At 42.7% G+C, this 21,842-nt stretch overlaps 1 protein-coding gene and 1 long non-coding RNA gene across 2 annotated transcripts in view; both read left to right on the top strand.

Moving 5' to 3' along the window:
- The first annotated feature begins 282 nt into the window (after positions 1–282).
- On the top strand, positions 283–2,964 carry LOC119897212. Its single transcript, XR_005443375.1, has 3 exons — positions 283–1,867; positions 2,108–2,254; positions 2,906–2,964. It is a non-coding gene; the product is annotated as an uncharacterized LOC119897212 (long non-coding RNA).
- A 351-nt stretch (positions 2,965–3,315) lies between these two features.
- The window catches only part of LOC119897029 (NACHT, LRR and PYD domains-containing protein 12-like), a gene marked incomplete at its 5' end in the record, with an annotated part of 83,288 nt that continues 64,761 nt past the window's right edge, over positions 3,316–21,842 (top strand). Inside the window, 4 exon segments of the mRNA XM_038710546.1 lie at positions 3,316–4,442; positions 4,444–5,121; positions 6,840–7,013; positions 14,672–14,845. Of these exon segments, the coding sequence (XP_038566474.1) occupies positions 3,316–4,442; positions 4,444–5,121; positions 6,840–7,013; positions 14,672–14,845 (2,153 nt within the window).

Genomic DNA, 21,842 nt, shown 5'->3' on the forward strand with positions numbered 1-21,842 from the left:
TTGTCACGATCCTGTCTGCCTTGTCATGTTTTGTACTCAGTCAGTTTTATTATCTGTTGTTTTGGTCTGTTGGGTTTTGGGGGTCTGTCTTGTCTGTCGTCTAGTGTTCGGTAATCCTTGTCATGTCTGTTACCCCAGTGATCCCTCTGCATGTCTGTCTCTGTTTTCCCCTGCTCTCTCTCTCCCCTGCCTGTGCCTCGTTAGCCTCATGTCTTTCACCTGTGTTGCTCCCGCCCTGCTCGTTAGTCCCTGTGTGTGTATATATACCTGGTGTTTCTGTCTTGTCTTTGTTGGGTCATTGTATGTTGTCACCCTGTGTAGCAGTGTGAGTTTCTTGTGTTGGCAGCCTCACTCGTTGTGTCTGCGTGTTTCCCTGCTCATTTTGGTTTTTGGTTTTTGGTTTTCACCCTTTTGGATTTCTGTTGGACAGCCTTTGTCTTTGGACTCAGTCAATCAGCCACTCTGTTTGTAAGTGTGCTCGCTTTTTGTTTGTTAAATAAATCACAGACTGTGTGTTTATGGCTTCATGGAGAAGACCCTGTGCAGCAAGCCAAGGCTGCTGAATCTCCCCTCCCTGGCTGAGCAGTTGGTCGTCATCAGATGGATGAAGAGAGACCTGGAGCAGATAATGGACACTCCTGAGGGTTTACCACCTGGTGGCGCTAGAGCTGCTAGCCGCCAACCGGATCCCCGGCCCGCTAGCACTGCTAGCCGCCAACCTGATCCGCCAGTCTCCATCTCGGCTAGCGCTGCTAGTCCTCAGCCTGTCCCCGGTGCTGCTAGATCCAGTGCGTCTGTTCCCCAGCCTGCTAACCCCGAAAGGACTTGTTCCCGGCCTGCTAGCTGCTGGGTGGGAGGCCTGCTAGCACCTAGCCTGCTAATCGCCCGCCTGATTCTCTGCCGGCTAGCGCTGCTAGCTGCCCGCCTGGTCATCTCCCTCCTGTGTTGGCTCCATCATCCGGACTGGTTGGGGACTCCTGGACATCTAGCTCTCTGGGTTTTTTTTGATGGACTTGGCGTTAGAACCAGAGAGCCCTAGGACTGCTAGTTCCCAACCAGTCAGCCAACCAGCTCTGAGTTGACCAGCTAGCCTATGGCCCGATAGCCTGGAGGCTAGGCTTCCCCCGGAGTTCTCCTTTAAAGGGAGTTGCCTGGTGGTCATCGGAGGCGACCAGGTCACCAGCAGCGACCCATCTGCAACCAACGTGATCCGAGGCCCGCTAGCGCCGCTAGCTGCCTGCCTGATCCCCGGCCCGCTAGCTGCCTGCCTGATCCCCGGCCCGCTAGCTGCCTGCCTGATCCCCGGCCCGCTAGCGCTGCTAGCAGCCTGCCTGATCTCGATCAGACTCCTGTTCACTCATCGGTGGTCCAACCAACACCAGCTCCGTTGGTGGTCCAGCCGATTCCTGTTCCTAGTGCTCCATCAATGGACCGACCCGCAGCAGCTGAAATACCGTGTGCTCAGTTCGCCATCTTGCCGGAAGTCGCACCTATTACTTCCAGCGCCCCCCATCGTCCTCGGAATGCCCCTGTTGAGAAACACTAACAGGATTTCTCCAGCTTTAACTCATGAAGGGCAAAAACTTAATAATGTCTTGTTTTATCAAACACCTAGTTAACATTTATTTGTGATGAAATTACAAGTCATCGTCTCCTGACAAATACAACAAGCTCTGAGGCAGCTGCCCTGAACTGCAGTCCATGTAGGCTATTTGAGCCAGAGGCCGACTTTGCAGGAGCTCCTGACACACAGGAAGTCAGCTGACTTCCTGTAACTGGAGAGAGAGAAGAAGCGACACTGAAAACAGGGAGGAAGCTGAAGCAGAAAGAGTTCAGTTAGAGTCCCAGAACTGAAGGCTGAGGCAGGGTGAGTGTTAATCCAACATTTTATTATGTTACTGTCAAAGTCTCTGAGGCAGTTTTCTCCCTGTGGACTGGAGAGGAAAGAAACCTTAGAGGGAAAAACAAAAAAGTGAGCAGGTCGAGTTCAGGCTGGTTTTATTAAACTGTCTGCCTGTGTTACTTTCTATTCTCTTGTGACTGTTGAAGGAACTTCAACTGATTCTTGTGTTCTGAGCTCAGTCAGTTTTACTGTTTTACCTCTCAGACTGACTGAAGTCCAGAAGATGAGGAGGACAGAGGAAGAGGAGGACGGAGCAGAGTCTTCAGTATCCAGCTGTCTGTCTATTAAGAGTGACTGGTCCAAAAACTGTCCTCCAGAGTTCAGTCCTGAACCTGAACCCTCAGACACAAAGTAAGCGACTGTTTTTACTGTAAACTGACAAGTGAAGAACAAACATCCACGGGCAGCACTGATGGAAAAGTTAGCAGTGGATGGAAAAAGGGCAGAAAATTGGACCACTTCTCTTTTTACAATATTTGAATAGTTTCCATGTGATAGTTGACAGTAGAGAGTGACAGGAAACAGAACGACATCCAAACAAGGCTCCGTGTGGACTTGAACCTGTGACACCGCTGTTACATGCTGTGTGTTTAGACCACTTCTAAGCTCAGTTCAAAGCTAACTAACTCAAGCTAAGCTGCCCAGAGTGACTGTAAAACAGTGAAGGACATAATCAGCTCTCTTTAATGGAGGCTTTTACTGTGAAGGAGCTGCAGGAAGTGTTGAGTTTGTGTTAATAACAAACTGCAGGCAGATCACTAAATGTTTAATCAGACAGTCAGACAGGAAAAGCAGTTAATTAGTGTTTCTGAGAGCAGGAGAGCTGAAATAAAAGGAACAATCATCTTCATTACTGACTGAAAGCTGAATTCAAACAGAAAAGTAACGACACTTTTACTGTTCTCTGTGACCATCTGAGCTTCTACACAGTGTCGGACACATCTGGAGATTTTTCAACAACAAGCAACAAATCATTTGAGTTCTAAAGAAATGTCTTCACAGAGAGAGGAAGAGGAGTCCTGTTCCTGTGGAGGAGCAGCCGTCCTGCTGTGCTTTGTGTCAGGACGTCCTGAAGGATCCAGTCTCTACCAGCTGTGGACACTGGTTCTGCAGACGGTGCATCACCTCATACTGGGACCAGTCTGCTTCATCAGGACACTCCTCCTGTCCCCAGTGTGGAGACAGAACCAGAGCTGGACTGCAGACAGCCAGTCAGAGCAGCTCTGTACAAAGTAAGACTGGACATCTGTCTGCTTCTTCAGATATTCTGATATTGATGGTTTTTATATTAGTAATGAAAATAATCAGCACATATTCTTTGTTTTATCTCACATTGTTTCTCTTCTTTAGTGAGAGGTGGTCTGCAGGAGGTTTTAGATGAACATAAGATCAGTCTGAGGAGGAGATGTGAACGTGTGACTGAAGGAAGTGATGAAACAGGAAGTGGAACCCTCCTCAACAGGATCTACACTGAGCTCTACATCACAGAGGGACAGAGTGAAGAGGTTAATACCCAGCATGAGGTGAGGCAGCTTGAGACAGCTTCCAAGAAGAAGACCCTCCATGACGCTCCAATCAGGTGCCAGGACATCTTTAAAGCCTTACCTGGCCAACAGAGAGCCATCAGAGTGGTTCTGACCAACGGCGTCGCTGGCGTTGGAAAAACCTTCTCGGTGCAGAAGTTCACTCTGGACTGGGCAGAGGGCTCGGAAAACCAAGATGTCGGTCTGCTGGTTCTGCTCTCGTTCAGGGAGCTGAACTTGATCAAAGATGAGCGGCACAGTCTCCTCACGCTGCTCCATGTTTTCCATCCAACATTACAGAAGGTCCCAGCAGAGAAGCTCGCCGTCTGGAAACTGTTGTTCATCTTTGACGGCCTGGATGAAAGCAGACTTTCATTGGATTTCCACAACAGTGAGGTTGTGTCTGATGTCACACAGAAGTCATCAGTCAACCTGCTGCTGACAAACCTCATCGAGGGGAATCTGCTTCCCTCGGCTCTCGTCTGGATAACTTCCCGACCTGCGGCAGCCAATCGGATCCCTCCTTCGTGTGTCGGCAGGGTAACAGAAGTACGAGGCTTCACTGACGCCCAGAAGGAGGAGTACTTCAGGAGGAGAGTCAGTGATGAAGAGCTGTCCAGCAGAATCATCTCACACATCAAGACCTCCAGGAGCCTCCACATCATGTGTCTAATCCCAGTCTTCTGCTGGATCACTGCTACAGTTCTGGAGCACATGTTGACTACAGAGCAGAGAGGAGAGCTGCCCAAGACCCTGACTGACCTGTACTCACACTTCCTGCTGGTTCAGATAAAGAGGAAGAAGCAGAAGTACGATGAGGGACATGAGACGAGTCCACAGGAGCTGACGGAGGCTGACAGGGAGGTTCTTCTGAAGCTGGGGAGGCTGGCGTTTGAACAGCTGGAGAAAGGAAACATCATGTTCTACCAAGAAGACCTGGAGCAGTGTGGTCTTGATGTCACAGAGGCCTCGGTGTACTCAGGAGTTTGTACAGAGATCTTCAAAAGAGAGTGTGATCTTCCAGAAAACAGTCTACTGCTTTGTTCATCTGAGCGTTCAGGAGTTTCTGGCTGCAGTCTACATGTTCCACTGTTACACCAGCAGGAACTCAGAGGTACTGGAGGACTTCCTGGGGGAAGACTGGACATACACAATCAGTGACTTGTCTGTGGATGATTTCCTGCAAGATAGTGATGATGATAAGGATGACAGGGATGATTATCATAACTCAACCCCTGATGTCTTCCTGAAGAGAGCCATGCAGAAATCCCTCGACAGTAAAAATGGCCACCTGGACCTGTTTGTTCGCTTCCTTCATGGCCTCTCTCTGGAGTCCAACCAGAGACTCTTAGGAGGCCTGCTGGGTCGGACAGACAACAGTCCAGAAATCATCCAGAGAGCCATCAACAACCTGAAGGAGATGAACAGTAATAAGATCTCTCCTGACAGAAGCATCAACATCTTCCACTGTCTGACGGAGATGAACGACCTCTCAGTACATCAGGAGATCCAAGAGTTCCTGAAGTCAGAGAACAGATCAGAGAAGGAACTCTCTGTGTTCCACTGCTCAGCTCTGGCCTACATGCTGCAGATGTCAGAGGAGGTTCTGGATGAGTTGGACCTGAAGAAGTACAACACATCAGAGGAGGGACGAGTGAGACTGATTCCAGCTGTGAGGAACTGCAGAAAGGCTCGGTAAGTCCAGATGTGATTATCAACACTGTAAAGCTGAAGCATCAGTATTACAGTAAAGATACACACTTTACACACTCGCTCAATATAAAACTGAGAGACAGCTGGCTCAGTTAGTGGCATCGGCAGCTACCACTGGCATTTCTGGTGGTAGCAAGATGCCACAGCACCTTTCACAGTTTGTGTATTTCTGCTGGCAGGCGGCTCCTGCCTCTGTTTTATGTGGTATTTCCGGTGGCAATCTAAAAGATGTCTGATTGACACGAAACTTGGCACGGACCATCTCTGGACCGAGCCGAAGAAACTTTGTAGGGGGAATTTTGATCCGACATATGTCCCAATTACAAGCTAACAAATATTTGCGAAAACGCTAAAAACAGCAAGTATGACATATCTCTGGCATGGAAAGGCCGATTGTCACAAAACTTGAGGACCTTATGTGGCAAAATTTGGTACATTTAGCCCCTAGTTGGCGCTTTTCAAAAAAAGGACTGAACTCATTCCAGCCAAGCAATCTATCCACCATAACATCAAAATACAAAGTGACTCTGCAACCATCACTCCAACCAAGGTGGTGAGAAACTTGGGTGTCATGATTGATGACCAGCTGCCTTTTCAAACCATGTTGCTACTGTCTCTTGGTCATGCCACTTTGCGCTATACAACATCAGGAAAATCAGGCCCTACCTCACTCAGCACGCCACCCAGCTTATGGTACAGGCCATGGTGTCTTGGGCTGTGCAGAATTTGATACAGTTAGCCACTAGTTGGCGCTATTCAAAAAAATCCCATAGATTTACATGCATTTTAGATCTCCACAACCAAATTTACCTCACTCAGTACGCCACCCAGCTTCTGGTACAGGCCATGGTTTTCTCTCGCCTCAACTATTGCAATGCCCTCCTAGCAGGTCTCCCAGCTTGTGCGGTGAAACCCTTACAAATGGTTCAGAACGCAGCAGCGCGTCTGGTTTTTGATCAGCCAAAAAGGACTCATGTCATTCCATTACTCAGTGACCTCCACTGGCTCCCCGTGGCCTCCAGAATCAAATTCAAGTCACTCTTACTAGTATTTATTGCTGCTCTTGCTAGTATGTATTGTCAGTTTATCTCTATTTGATGCTCTGTTCATGCTTGTATGTTGTTCCTCGAATGTAAGTCGCTTTGGATAAAAGCATCTGCCAAATGGGTAAATGTAAACAATGAATGCCTCTTCATGTGTTTTGCTCCATTAGAACTGAGTTTGATTTCAGTAAGGAAGCTCTCTCTCTGGTAGGATTTGAATGGACTGGTCTGTAAACTGGTAAATTCCAAAGCTACTTTAGTAATGTTCATTGATAGAGAGCGTTTTTAAAGCTTAATATGAGAAATTATAACAGTTTGCAAACACAAACTGTCAGACAATGTGTTTCCTTTCTGCATCATTTCACAGCAGCAACAAGATATGCAGAGGAAACGGCAGCACACATTTCTCACCAGGTTCATTCTGCCAGTGAAGGAGAGCTCAGCAGGTTCAGTTCAGTGGGGGTGTTTTATCATCACCAAGCTCAGAGAAGAAGTTATGCTGTTAAACCGCTGAACTCCACTTGAGAAAATCTATTAACAATATTGCCTTAAGTACTAAATATACTATCAATGCAATATCAAATGTGCGGAGTCTATTTTTAGAATAAAGTGACCAGTTTTATTATACTTTAAGTTTTATATTCTCTTTCATGACAGACTTTCTTACTGTGGACTCTCAGAGACTCACTGTGAAGTTATGGCCTCAGCTCTGAAGTCCAACTCCTCCCATCTGAGAGAGCTTGACCTGAGTAACAACGATCTGCAGGATTCAGACGTGAAGCTGCTGTCTGCTGGACTGCAGAGTCCACTCTGTAGACTGGAGACTCTGAGGTCAGTTTGTGTATTTTGCTCTTGTCCAGTTTTATCTACCAAATTTAAATCCATGACAGAAGTTTTAAATTTCCTTCAGGTCTCTTGTTTCTGGGTTTGTCTAAGAGCAAATCACAACAGCTCTTTATTAAAGTTTGTTAGTATGAAAAGTTTGGCTCCAGATTTAGTCTGAAGGATAAATCCTTAAGTTTCCTTAATAATTGAGTTCAATGTGCTGTGAAATTACATCAATATTTACCTTTGTTTTTACATGTGAGACACGTTTTTGTAAAACAACTCATTTTCATAACTGTCTTTTTATAGAAAACCTTCAGAGCGCAGTGTTACAGGAAATGAAACATTTATACTTAACCCCCCCCCACACACGGTGTGTGAAGCATATTTCCAAATGCAGCTGTTTGAAGTTTCGTGTTTGATCTGTCACCACGAAAGAGATGCACCTAAAAACTATTTTTTAACATCGATTAATCTAACGACAAATTTGGTGATTGATTTAATAATTCAATATTTTATCCAATCATCCTGAAAATGAGACGCATAAAGTATTAGAATAATGATAATAGTGGCATATGTTTAAATGAGTCTAATTTCCACGTCACTGCTTTGTCATGATATTAATAATGATAACAGACCCTGTGTGTCAGATACTGAATCAGAAAAATACTGGACCTCAAATTCATCCTGGAAGATCGCTATTTTTACTAGTACTTTAAATAAACCCAGAAACTGACACACATGAAGAAACGTTTAGAAAAAATCGAGTAGAAAGTATCAAGTGACTACTGCTAACAGAAAACCTGTTCCTCGTGGTGATCATCCTGATATATCGGGCTTGTGTGGGGACAAAAAGTGAACGTGCTGCCGTCTCGACAAAGAGCTCCAGGATGCTTTCACTTGTTCGTGCTCAGCAGTTGTGCTGCAGTGAAGACATTTCCAGTTTGCAGAGCTCACAGAGCAACATGTTGTTGGGTCTCTGTCTAAAATTCTTTGATTGTTTTTTTTGGTCTGCAGCTCGTTCTCCGGGTGGAATCGCTGCTTTAACTGGACGCAGCACTTCACTGAGACCCGCAGATGCATGTTATGCAAATAAAGATATTTCCTAATCGATGACATCAATTTCGTGGATAATTGGGCCCAGCCCTACACCACATCATTTGATGTGACTTTGTGTTCTGACTCAGCCAGTAAACAGGAGCATAAATAATACACTACATTTGTACAGGAAGGAACTCGGTTACATTTAAGATGAAGAGAACGAGACTCTCTCTTTGCTCAGTGCACATTTGATCCAGTTAGAAGGACGACTGAGGATGAAGCTCACAGTCAGTCAGCTGTGTGTTGATGGAGATGACAGTGGTGATGAGGAGAGGCTAAATCTGTGCTTTGAAATGAGAACCAGAAGTGCTGGGACAGGTGTTAAAGAGCTGGAGTTTTGTATTTACTTAAAGGTTCAGTGTATAATATTTCTGAGGATCTGTCAACAGAAATGCAATATAAGATCCATAACTATGTTTTCAGTGGTGTATAAAGACCTGACATAATGAACCATTATGTTTTTATTAGCTTAGAATGAGACATTTATATCTACATAACGGCAGGCGCCCCTTTCCATGGACTTCAAAACTGAAACTTTCTCCTGGTTTTAAGAACTGTTCTGGTTTTCTACTTGAGCCTGTGGACGTAGTGACGCCCCTTAGATCCGGTCTTAAAGCAGCCTGGAGGTCTTTGTACAAAGAAAGATGCAGACCTGCAGTGGAGAATCCTTCATGGCGTTGTAGCCATGTAGTTATTAACGCTGCTGTAGAAGACAAATGTCCCTTCTGCAGTGAGAGACAGAGACGGTGTTTCACTGCTTCTCAGAGTGCATTCGTCTGACAGATTTGTTGGAAAACATTTTCAGTAGATGTGGAGAAGTTTTTCCGAAGCAGATTTTTATTTGTGGTTTTAGAGACACTCGCCGGAAGAAGAACAGATGTCAGCTACTGAACTTTGTTTCAGGACAGGCAAAGATGGCGGTGTATATGACCCGGAGACGGAAGGTGGAGGAAGGGTTAGATGTTGATGTGGTTCTTGTTTGTGAGAAAATGGTTCAGTCCAGACTGCTGTTAGGTTTCAGTTTTTACAGAGCTGCACATGACCTGGATACTTTTGAGCTGGTTTGGGGTTGTGGGGGGGCGTCTGCTCTGTGACAGAGGGGCAGTTAAGACACGGGCCGTAAGGCTACCCGAAGAAGCCCTTCACATGAAGACGAAGGCCCAACAGGTGACCCACCCCCCAGTCTTGACTGTCTGTTTAGATCGCTAAAATGAGCAGCACACTGAGTGTTGCTACAGATGTCTCAACTATTAAAGAAACGACAACGGAGTTGAAAGCGACAGTGACGTCTATGCAACAAAGTCTGGCAGAAGTACAAACACGCATTTAGCGCCTAGAGGAGACCTCAGAGCGGCTACACGCAGATGGTGACAAGAGAAACAAGCTAGTGGACGCAATGTGGGACAGCATTCAAGCCCTGGAAAATCACAGCAAAAGGAACAACGTGAGGCTCATAGGCCTGAAAGAGACTTTTGGGACCAATGGGACATTGTTGAGCTGTGTCCAGAAAAATTTGACGGAGGGGCTGGGGGTCTGGGCTGATGCCGAGTTTGAGGTGGAGAGAGCACACTGTTTGCTTGCACCGTTGCCGGACCCGGAGTGCCCCCCCCCCACGACCGGTGCTGATACGGTTTCTGAGACAGTCAGCGAGAGCCAAGGTGATATCGGCGGCTAAGGAAAAACGGGGCTTCATATGGGAAGGATGTCGACTGTCTGTATTCCCGATATGACAAAAGAGTTGGCGGAGAAGAGGAAAACCTTCACCCCCGTGAAGCGCAAACTGCAAGAGCGGGATGTGAGGTACACGCTGGCCTTCCCGGCCACACTGAGGTTTAGGTGGCGGGGGAAGAATGTGAGTTTCACTGCAGCAACAGCGGAAAAATTCATTGACTACAACGACCAAGGCGATGACTAAACAGGGGGTAATAAGCGGATATTTAACGTTTGTATGGAAGAGCCACATACATGTTGTGAAGACGGGTGTCAGAGGAGAGGGACCCGTCTGGCAGCTGCCAAGGACGGAGGATTTCAGGCGGGAGGAGCGGTAACCCACGGACCAGATAAGGTTTTATTTTAGTTTTTTATTTTTAGGCAGCATATGTCATCTACGGGACTGTCAGACTTTTTCTGGCTTGAATTTAGGTTTTTGACTTTGGTTATAGTTTTTCTTTTCCGAATATTGTACTGGAAACGTTCTTTTTCCCGGTTAAATGTTAGTAAAAAATCCTGTACTCTGACAAAATATGAACACTATGAGAACACATAGACATAGACATAGCCCTACAGATGAACAGTGATTCAAACCGGAACAGTGAGGTAGATATAGGTATGGAGGGCCATTTGGACAAAGATGATTAAGAAATGTATTAAGTACATGTCATGGAATATTAATGGAAGTGGAAATCCATTCAAAAGACGTAAGGTACTGTCATATTTAAAAAGGCTGATGTAGTTTTCATACAGGAATCTCACTTGAATGAGGGGGAGGCAGCTAAATTCAAAACAGGCTGGGTGAGGTATGTTTTTCACAGCTCACTCTCTCAAGTTCACGAAACGGAGTTATGATCTTGGTTAACAGGGGGATCCATTTTGTGTTGCTTAAAGAAGTTAAAGATACAGAGGGACGAATGATATGTGTCCAGGCATTAATAGAAGGTACGCAGGTGATACTATGTAATATTTATGCGCCTAACAAGGGAGACCCACACTTCTTTCATGAAGTCAATAGGGTTTTAGGGAAAATGGACGTGCAAATTATCTTGGCAGGAGACTTTAACCAAGTGATGGACCCTATATTAGACAAAAGTCAGTTTAAAGGTCCACTGATGACCAAAGATAGGGAAGCAATTCATATGTTAAAAGGTGACATGGCGCTTGTGGATGTCTGGAGGCTTACTAACCCACTGAAGAGGGAGTACACTTTTTTTTTTTTTCACTGTCATAAGTCACACTCCAGAATAGATTTTTTTTTTTTTTTTTTTTTTTTTATCGCAAGCCCCTTAGTAAACAGTGTAGTTAGTTGCAGTATAAGAACTATTGCTATCACAGATCACGCAGCGGTGGAATTATTTATAAACACAGAATTGGACATTGGAAGGAGGACTAGATGGAGAATGAATTTATCATTACTACAGGACAAAGACTTCAGGTCATCGCTGGGAAAGGATTTGAAATCTTTCTTTGACTTAAACATTGGCAGTACTAAGGACATTGCAACTGTCTGGGAGGCCTCTAAAGCATATATAAGAGGGAAACTAATCGCTCACTCGGCTCAAAGGAAAAAAGACAGAATCAAAGAATTAGAAGGTGAAATTAAATTAAAGGAAAATAATTCTTCTCAGAATCACGATATCAGGAACTTTGTAAGCTTAAGTTTCAGCTGCACGAAATCTTTAACAAAAAAGCAGAATATTCTTTATACAGATTAAAAACAAATTTTTATGACAGTGGGGAAAAAAACTGGGAAGATACTAGCTAGACAAGTGAAAGAAAAGGACTCCTCGAATATAATCTTAGCAATCAAACAGGGAACTAAATTAGTAACCTCTAAAAAAGATATAAATGAGACATTCCAACAATATTACAAGAAACTATATACATCAACAGTATCCGGCAATGAAGATCAAAAAAATTCATTCTTTAACATTAATATGCCTAAGCTTAACCTTGATCAAGCAAGGAAGTTAGAATCACCTATAACGGTGGCAGAAATAAGGAAAGCTGTGTCATTAATGAATACTGGGAAATCACCACGATACAGCATATTTCCTGTAGAATACTATAAAGAGTATATAGAAATTTTTGCTCCTGTCTTGGTGAAGGTGCATCAGGAGGCTTTTGAAAAAGGCCACATGCCGCCAACATTTAATGAAGCTTTAATATCTCTGATCCCAAAAAAAGATATAACAGATCCATCTAATTTTAGACCCATTAGCCTGCTTAATCTAGACTTTAAAATATTGACAAAAGTGCTGGCTTCACAGCTCCAACAAGTTTTACCAAATATTATACATCCCAACCAAGCAGGCTTAATGAAGAACAGATCCTCATCGGACAACATGAGGAAATTAATACATCCTAAGTGGTTTGCATTATCCAAAAGTGCGCCAAGAGTTGCTATTTACCTAGATGCCGAAAAGGCTTTCGACGAAGTGGAATGGAGTTTTCTCTTTTCCGCTCTTTCACATTTTGGTTTTGGCCCCTATTTCTCTCAATGGGTAAAGACATTATATAAAGAAACAAAAGCAGCTGTAATTACCAATGGAGTTATATCACCCTTTTTCAGCCTGTCAGGAGGCACCCGCCAGGGCTGCTCTTTGAGCCCCCTATTGTTTATAATTTGTCTAGAAACACTGGCTGTTAGTATCAGAAACAATGGGAGTATTAAGGGAGTAGAGGTCGGGGGAGAGGAACATAAATTGCTGTTATATGCTGACGATATCTTAGCCGTAGTGACAGACCCTGAGGTGTCCTTACCACATCGGTCAGGTTACATAATCAATTGGAACAAATCCGAAGCTATGCCCATGACTTCCACATGCCACCGTTACATAGTGGAAAAGCTTAAATTTAAGTGGGTACCAGAAGGCATGAAGTATCTTGGAATTAAACTCTGTCAAGACTTAGAAGAGATGCCTTTGTTAAACTTTAATTCAGTGTTGCAAAAAATTAAAACAAATCTGGCAAAAGATAAAACTTACCCTGTGGGGAAAAGTCAATAAAAGTAATACAACAAACCCAATTCTTGTTCAGTCTAGGGAAGTGTGGGCTAAGGTGCACAAAATGTATAAAGTGTCACAATATGTGCAGACATATGCTTCATTGTGGTTTAATCCTGCCATACATATTGTTAAAAAGTCAGTGTATTCAAATGGTATATGTACTATAGGAGACCTTTAAAAAAAAAATGGACAATTCATGTCTTATGAAGAATTATCGCGTCAATTTAAACTCGAAGGCAAACAACATTTTTGGAAATACATACAAATTAGGGACTCTGTAAAATCTCAAATTGGTAATTGGGACAGGAAATGATATTCTGGACTATCTGAATGCACCACGCGAATGCTTCACCGCTTCGCAATTCTATAAACTAACAAACTACTCAGTAAGTGGTGAGTCCTCTAATGTGAAATTGTTATGGCAAAGAGATCTGAGTACGAGCTTTACAAAAAATGGCTGGGTATACTAGCAGACTGTGGAAAGTATGTAAGAGAGGCAAGAGGGAAGTTCACACAATATAAGATCATACATAGATACTATCATACCCCTGTCAAATTACATATAATGAAACTGATGTGTTAGAAGTGTAAAACAGAGGTAGGAACTTTTCTTCACTGTGTATGGGAATGTGGATTGGTGAATCCATTTTGGGTTAAAGTTGTGGACTTCTTGAGTAACTGGTCAGGCTCAGTGATTCCTCTGACTCCTGCTGTATGTCTACTAGGGGACAGATCACAAATACCGAATATCTCAAAGGGAACCTTTTCTGTCATCATGGTGGGCTTGGTCACAGCTTCCAGAGTTATTTTAAGACACTGGAAAACTGCTGTATCTACTAATCTGAGAGACTGGACTAATGCAATGGTGGAGACCGCATCCTATGAGTCTATGCTTCAGACTGTCAGCTAACAAGGAGAATGGGATGATCTCTTGGGATCTTTTTTGGACATACACAAGGACTAATGAAAACTCAACCTAAGAAATTACAGGCAAAATATAGCTCCATTCCTTTTTTACTTTTATTCTCACTCTGACATGTCAGAATATGTTTATGCCAAGACTCTGTAATGCTCAACCCTGTACTCACATACTCTGCCTTAAGAATTCAATAATTTAAATGAGAAAAAGAAATGTTGGTGTTAACAATCGTCTCTCTCTCTCTCTCTCTCTCTCTCTCTCTCTCTCTCCCCCCCTCTCTCTCTCTCCCCCCCCACAAAGTGAATCCCTTGCTGCTGTCAGTCATTTAAACGTTTCCATGCTCGCAGTGATGTCACAGTTAATATCGTGGGACATTTATGCAGCAAAACAAATAAATGGAGTTAAAAACTTGACAGGTCAGACAGAGGAAACTCTGCAGAGGAAACTTTCAACTTTTAGTGTCTGAAATGTTTTGACTCTCTGATGGAGCTCAGGACTGATCAGGAGGACGGCTGCTTTACTCCAAACAGTGTCAGCAAGCTAACACGCTATTTAAGAACAGTCCGTGTTGATGCAGTCTGCAAGTAGAAGGATCCGTCAGAACCAATCATCAGCCGGCAATCTGACAGCTGACTTAACGTTTCATCCACAGACTTAGAAATAATAAAACAAACAGACGTAACGCTCTTCCTGATTATCAGCTTCTATTCCACATCATGTTTTTAAAGAAATGATAATAAAATAGATAAATACAATGAATAAATAAATAATCTCTATTTCAACTATCATACAATAACAAATATTTCCATTTTCTAAACTTCTACATTCTAAACCTTCTTCAGCTCTGAACAGATTATTAAACACTGAATGATTTCAAGCAGGAACATTGTCTTCTAACGTTACATCATTTATTCTTTATTCAGATTGTGGAGCTGCAGGTTGTCAGAGATCAGCTGTGCTTCTCTGGTCTCAGCTCTGAAGTCCAACCCCTCCCATCTGAGAGAGCTGGACCTGAGTAATAACAAGCTGCAGGATTCAGGAGTGAAGCTGCTGTGTGGTTTTCTGGAGGATCCACACTGCAGACTGGAGACTCTGAGGTCAGACACCATTTTTTCCTTCTGTGCTGAGATTATTATGATGTGAAAGTTGTGGTGACACTAAAGTGCAGACATAATGCTGATATTATACTGATCCACACTGAGGATCTTAATGCTAAAGTCTCTTTTCTTCTTCAGTGGTTTAGTCCATTGACTGTGGCAGAGCAATGTTGAGCTCCACATTTAAAATCTTAATATAACAAGAAACACTCCACTGGATAATTCACCCTGAACCTCTTTGTTACGTCCCGGCTCGATGGGTAAAGAAAGCAACATAAACTGGATGTTTTTGGTGAAAAGGTGTTTAATTGGAAAGTGAGAGTTTAACACAAATGTAGAACCACAGTAAAGGACCTTCTGGGTTCTGCTTAAACCATAAAAACAAGAGAACAAAAAGAGGTCTCCACTAAGAGAGACAGTTACCAAGCTCCACAAAATAAAGTGAAACAAAAGAAGATCTCTCTTCAGCTCCAAATGGTTTTAAAAGGCAAAACACAAAGAGAGCAGCAGCCATAACCCTAGAGAGGCTAACAGGGGAATACTAAGACAACACAAAGGGGTCAGGAGTGAAACTAAACCTTGTCCCAGTCCCACAGCTAGAATTAATAAAGAACAAACACTCCAGATCAGGGGTCGGCTAATAAGTCTGGCATCGGACCACATTTCTTTCAAGCTGTTAGATGGCGGTCCAGAAATGATTGTCCTTCAGAACTTTTCAAATGTCAGTCTGGAGAACCGGGACAAATCCCGGAGGTTGGTAGAAGGTTGAGCGTCACGGGCCGACCCCCGTTCTCCCCGGGCCTCTTGGTCTATTCCAGATGAACGTCTGTCCCTTCCACTGACTGGAAAACGAGCTACAACAGAAAATGGAAAAGCAGAGTTTCACTGAAATGCAAGTAAATGTAAAAAAGTAACTTGTTGAGAATTATTTTAGAACATTACAGCCTAAATTCTTATTATTAATGGCTAGAGCAAAGGTGGTCTGCATTGGCATCATTTAAGTATTAACCTAAGTATTATTTTATAGTGTAAAGTTAAGATCACAGTATTAAGACTCTATAGCTCTGATTGTGTGTGTGGTCCTCTCTGTGTGTAACTGCCCAGAGGCAGTAGCGTGTGTGTGTGTGTGTGTGTGTGTGTGTGTAAGCAGGCATGTGTGCTATGGGAGCAGAATGAGCAGCAAGGCATCATCAACAACACCAGCAAAGGAAAATGTAGAAGCAGAATTAGTGAAAATTGTGTTACAAAACATATATCAATACAGTAAGAATGTCCTGTCTATAGCACAGAGCACAAGAGACACCAGCTTATTCCACAAAGTCAGGTTTTTGGTTAAAAAAGTATGATCAGCAGATGAATTATCAAATGTAAAAACTCCTTAAGCCTATTTGACAGACATTTAGACAAGATTTCATACTCTGTTGTTAATAAAGCAACAGGTCTCCAGTTCTTCAGCAGAGTCAAGTCTCCCTTTTTGGTAGTAGGGACAACACAGCACGTTGACATGTGGCAGGTAGAATGCCATCCTTATAGCTTTCACAGAACACTTCATAAAGATCCACTCCAATGTATTTCCAGAACTGTTTGTAAAAATCAGAAGTCAACCCATCAATCCCAGGAGAGCGTTCAGAATTCAACTGTCCAACAGCAATTGTGAGCTCTTGAAAGGTAATTTGTGTGTCCAAAGCAGTCTTAGAACCAGAGTCTATTTGAGGAAGTCCTTGCAGAAGTTGTGCTGCACAACTAGAGTCACAATGCTCAGCTTTATAGAGAGAAGAATAAAAATCAACAGCATGACGGCGCATTTCTATAATGTCATTTGTAATCTTCCCATTTGGAAGACGTAAACATGTCATCTGCTTAGATTGCGACACTGAGCGTTCTAAATTAAAAAAGAAAGCACTTGGGGCATCCATTTCAGTGACCGATGTAAAGCGTGACCTCACCAAAGCTGCTTTCACCCTCTCATTCAAATAAACACTTAGCTGTTTCTTTTTCTGTTGCAAGTTATTGATACAAGCTGGTCATTTCTTATAATCATTTCTGCCTCTATCGACTCTATATCTCTTTCAAGAGCTTGAATTGTTTCTCTTTGAGTAGTTGTAGAATATGCAGTGTATTGTTGACAGCATAATTTTATCTGAGTTTTTCCAACCTCCCACCATTGCTTTAGATTTTCAAAATCATTTTTCTTCCCTTTCCAATGATTCCAAAAAACCTCAAAATGTTTGGAAAACGAAGCATCCTGCAACAGTTTGGCATTAAAATGCCAATAAGATTTTTTTTGGAATTTGTACCATATTTACTGAAATAAAAACCAGATGATGGTCAGAGAAACCTACTGGAGAAATAACACAATCAATAATCCTGTAATTAAAATTTTTTGAAGCATAAATTCTGTCTAAGCGAGCAGCACTAACTCTGTTGTCAGAAATTTTAACCCACGTATACTGTTTATCTGCTGGATGCTTAATTCTCCACATATCTAAAAGTTCAGCCTCTTTCACCAATCTTGACAAATAATTAGATGAAAGCAAGTGAGGCTCCACATTATTACGGTCAACATTGAAACATTCAGTACAATTCCAATCCCCACCAATAATAATGTCACCATCGCTAAAATCCTGCTTTAAGACATTAGCTAGCTTTATAAAAAACTGTAATCGCTCATTTCCTACATTTGGTGCATAAACATTTATAAAATAAATTTTCATCCCTTCAATAATAGTTTTTACAAGAAACAAGCGACCTTTTACAAATTCTTCAGTTTTTTCAATACTAACTTTTATACCGGGAGAAAAAAGAACAGCAATTCCAGCGCTCAAATTTGTGCCATGGCTAAGTACATGCTGACCTTTCCACCACATTCCCCACTCAACTTCATTATCCATATCGCTATGTGTTTCTTGCAATAGAATGACATGTAACTTTTTGTCTTGCATAATTTCAGACACCAAAACTCGTTTGTGACTATCCCTCCCACCATTAATATTTAATGAACCCACCCTCAAAAGATCCATATATAAGTTTAGGGAGGAGAGAAAAAAGACAACAGCAGAAAAAAACAGAAGAAACAAAGAAGAGAACACCGCGTGATGCATGGCTAAATGTTTACAAAAAAGCTTTCATCCTCTTCTTTTTATCCCCCATTCTACTTTTTCTAATGACTGTAACATGTTTCTTTAAACGAAAACGTTTCTTTTCACTCAACTGATCAAGATTCCCAGTCTTTTGAAGAACCGCCACTGACCTCTCAAATTTTCCTTCATCAGGGAAAAATTCTTTAATGTTTACTTGTTTTCCAAATGTCTCATCAAGGAACCCATTAATTTCCTCTAATGTATATAAAGAGGGGTGTTTGGTAGACATATCTTGAGAATCACCGTCAAGTCCACATACAGACCCTCCCTGGGAATCACATTCATAATCGAGAAGAGAAACATTTTCGTCAGATGCATTGTCATCATCTACTGCACTACCATCGTTACTGAAACACAACTCTCTTTTTCTTGTAGCCAACATAACAGACTCACACCTGCTTGGCCCTGCAATTTCCACACCATCATCTTGCTGCTCATCAGCATTGATATTTTGAACAGTATTTGCAATATTTTCATACACATTAGTCACAACATTCTCATGTCCTTCACTGGCGGACGGCGCCGCACCAGAATCGCTCACCTCAGCTGGGCCTGCGTGTTCCTCTGGAGCCGCGCGCTCGCGCACCGCCGCATCTCCCTCTCCAGAGACAGTGGGCCCCTGCCTATCCTCTGTGTGGGCATACAAACCTTTTATGCCCTAAATCGCCACAATCGAAGCACCTTAAGCTACCAGTGCTTGCGTACATCATATACGTTTTACCTTCGTCTCGTACTCGGAATGAAACATCCAGCGTGTTTTCAGAGGAGTCTAGAAACATAAACACCTGTCTTCTGAAAGATTTGACGTGTTTCAGAGACGGGTGTTTACAGCCTAACGCAATTGTTTTGAAACCACTGGCAAATTTACCAAACCGTACTGGTTCCTGCTCCAACGCTTCATCCGGAATGAAAGGTGGAACATTCGATACCGTAATTTTAACTGGCGGCGCGTATAACGGGGTAACCTGAACAAAGTTGTCATTTATAACAAGGCCATTCTCGATTAAACGATTAACAAGGTTTTGTTCTTTCAAGAACACCACTACAGCTTTGTTCATACGAGAAGCGGACACTATATTCTCGTGTCCTACTTCCCCTCCAGCCGAAATAAGCACATCTTCCACTGTGACGCCATCCTCTGGCGCACACCTGAAGCCATTACGCAAGGACAAAGACGGCATCTCTTCATGAGACGCCATCTCTTCCCGCGCAATAACCGCAACAAATAAAACCTAGGTCACAAACTTACTTTTAACCATGCAGAAAAAAAAGAACAAAAGTCCCCGTAAATAATACTAAGTGAAAACACACAGCTCAGATCTCACTCAACCCTGCCACTCACACACACACACACACACACACACACACACACACACACACACACACACACACACACACACACACACAGAGCTGTCTGCAGACCATAGGATCGGCTTCATCCTCCGGCCTGCTGGGATGTTGACGGGTTTATTTTTCCAGTTTTGGAATAAACTTTTTGCACCGACTCTTGACCGTCTCCAGAGAAGTTTTTGATTGCAAATTTATTGACTATAATAGAAAGCTAATGGAGTATTTTTTGACAAAGTTTATAAAGCTGGTGAAGGTGGGGACCAGGCTTAACTGGCCCAGCCTCGTCGCACATCTGACCCAACAAACGACTGGCTCTGTAGTAGTACCAGCACCAGGGCCACAGACGCTGAGACCGGGCCACAGATAGTGCAGCTGAACAGTACAGGGTTCCCATACATGGATTTATTTGTGGCGGCCGCCTCAGTATCAACGCTGACCGCCACATGTTGATTTTACATTTTTTACTGGGCCTGTTAAAAATGGTATTTCCCCCCTCTCTCAATTCAAATTGGCTTTATTGGCATGAATGTGTAACAACAATATTGCCAAAGCATCATACAAACTACATAAGAACAATCAACCCCATATATTTCACTAAACAAGTAATTAAAGCGTGTGTTTGTGTTAAATAAATAAAAATAAAATAAAACATTTAAATAAAAATATTACTGTATAATTCACTAAAGTGATTTATCCAAGTATTTCCATCTTGGATTGCCAGTTCTTCCTGCTGGGTTTTGTTTAGGTTGTTCCATTTCTCCCAGAACTGGTTGGACTCTAAGAATTCCTCAGTTTCACAGCTGGTTCTTGCTGTGTTGTTCTTTCTTAGTTTTTAGGGTATACTTGTGTTGTTTCAGAGTGGCCTCATATTGACAGCGTATGTTGTGGTTATCTTGGTCCCTATGCTTTTCATTTGATCATTTCCTTAAAGTTTTCCTTAGGTTTTTGGTTAACTTCCTCCTCAAGAATAGAGAAAATATCTGGGTTGTAGTAGGGGATTCTGATGGAGGTACATAGATGACACACATGTGGACATGTTGCTCAGCACAAATCATCTGTTTGTTAATTTTCAACCATATATAAGATTCTTATTTTTTAATAACTGTGATGGACTGGCTCAGTTCTGATTTACACCATATAATCAGGCCTCCTGAATCTCTACCTTGGGTTATTGTGGGATTTTTTGTTGATGGTATAATAATGTCAGTGTAGCCGTGAGGACGACCAGTGGAAACATCTTCTCTGCACCATGTCTCCTGTAAAACTATGATGTCAGAGTCTTTTAACGCTCTATTAAAATCTGGATTTCTGCTCTTTAAACCAAAAGCTGATGATCTCAAACCTTGAATGTTCCAACATGTTATTGTAAACGAGTTCATCTCCAAGTGTAATCTGTTCAAAAATTAGATAACACCTTAAAAAACTAATAATAATAGTAAACTAGATATTAAAAAATAATACTAGTAACTAACGAAAAGTGTAAAAAGAGGAAAGTAGTGTTGTAGGTAAATTAATAAAATATTAAACTTTGAGTGACATTTTAGAATGTATCATGTGTGAAATACTGTTAAGAATTGTCCTTATATTACTATTTGTTTAAAATGATATCCAACATGCTAAACTATGAATTATTGTGATGTCTCTAAGAGTCTCTGCTCTTTCACCATGTAGCTATATGAGGCGAGAGCAGAGCAGGTTTAGCATGTGTAATATGTCTTGGATTTCAGAATTGGTGTCAGATCTGCAGCCAGGATGAACGGGGCAGTGGTGATCTTTGGGGATGAAGTGGAGAAATTATTGTGGTGAATTTGTACCAGTGCTGCCTCTGGCCTCACCGGCCAGAAAGGTGGTTTTGTCTAACGTCCCCCCGTTCATCAGAGATGAAGTGCTGGAGAGAGAACTCTCCAGGCTTGGAAAAATAGTGTCCCCTATTAAAAAAGGCCTGTCTGGGTGTAAATCTCCTTTGCTCCAGCATGTGGTGTCTCACAGGAGACAGTTATTCATGATACTGAAAAACAGCAATGAAGAGCTGAACTTGTCTTTTCGGCTGAAAATTGATGTACGTCAGACGTTATGAAGTGTTTCGGCTGTGGAAAGGAGGGCCACAGAATCCGAGTGTGTCCAGAAAAACTGCTGTTACTGAATCTGGTCAGACTGCTGGAGAGGGAACATCAGGGCAGAAGGAAGCTGGAAAAAAGGAATAAGTGACAAGGAGCAAAGAGGCAGAGCTGAGATGAAGAACAGGGAGGAGGATGAGTGGTGATGGTGAACAGATGGAGGGAGGAAATCAAACTGTTAGCTGCAGAGAAAAGGACACATCAAACTGTCAAAGCATCAGTGATGAGGGAAACGAGGCAGGTGAGTCTCAACAGAGCTGTGAGACTGTGGGTGCTGATATTACTAGATCAATGACGACTCTAGAGACTGAGATAGTGGAACTTTTAGGATTGACGTTCATTCACGTTTCCAGAGCATCAACCAGATGGACGCTCCGTCCAAGTTTTCTT

Source organism: Micropterus salmoides, unplaced genomic scaffold, assembly GCF_014851395.1.
Source record: "Micropterus salmoides isolate LMB-PRFRI ecotype aquatic unplaced genomic scaffold, ASM1485139v1 Ms_hic_scaffold_1, whole genome shotgun sequence".
NCBI classification, from domain to species: domain Eukaryota; kingdom Metazoa; phylum Chordata; class Actinopteri; order Centrarchiformes; family Centrarchidae; genus Micropterus; species Micropterus salmoides.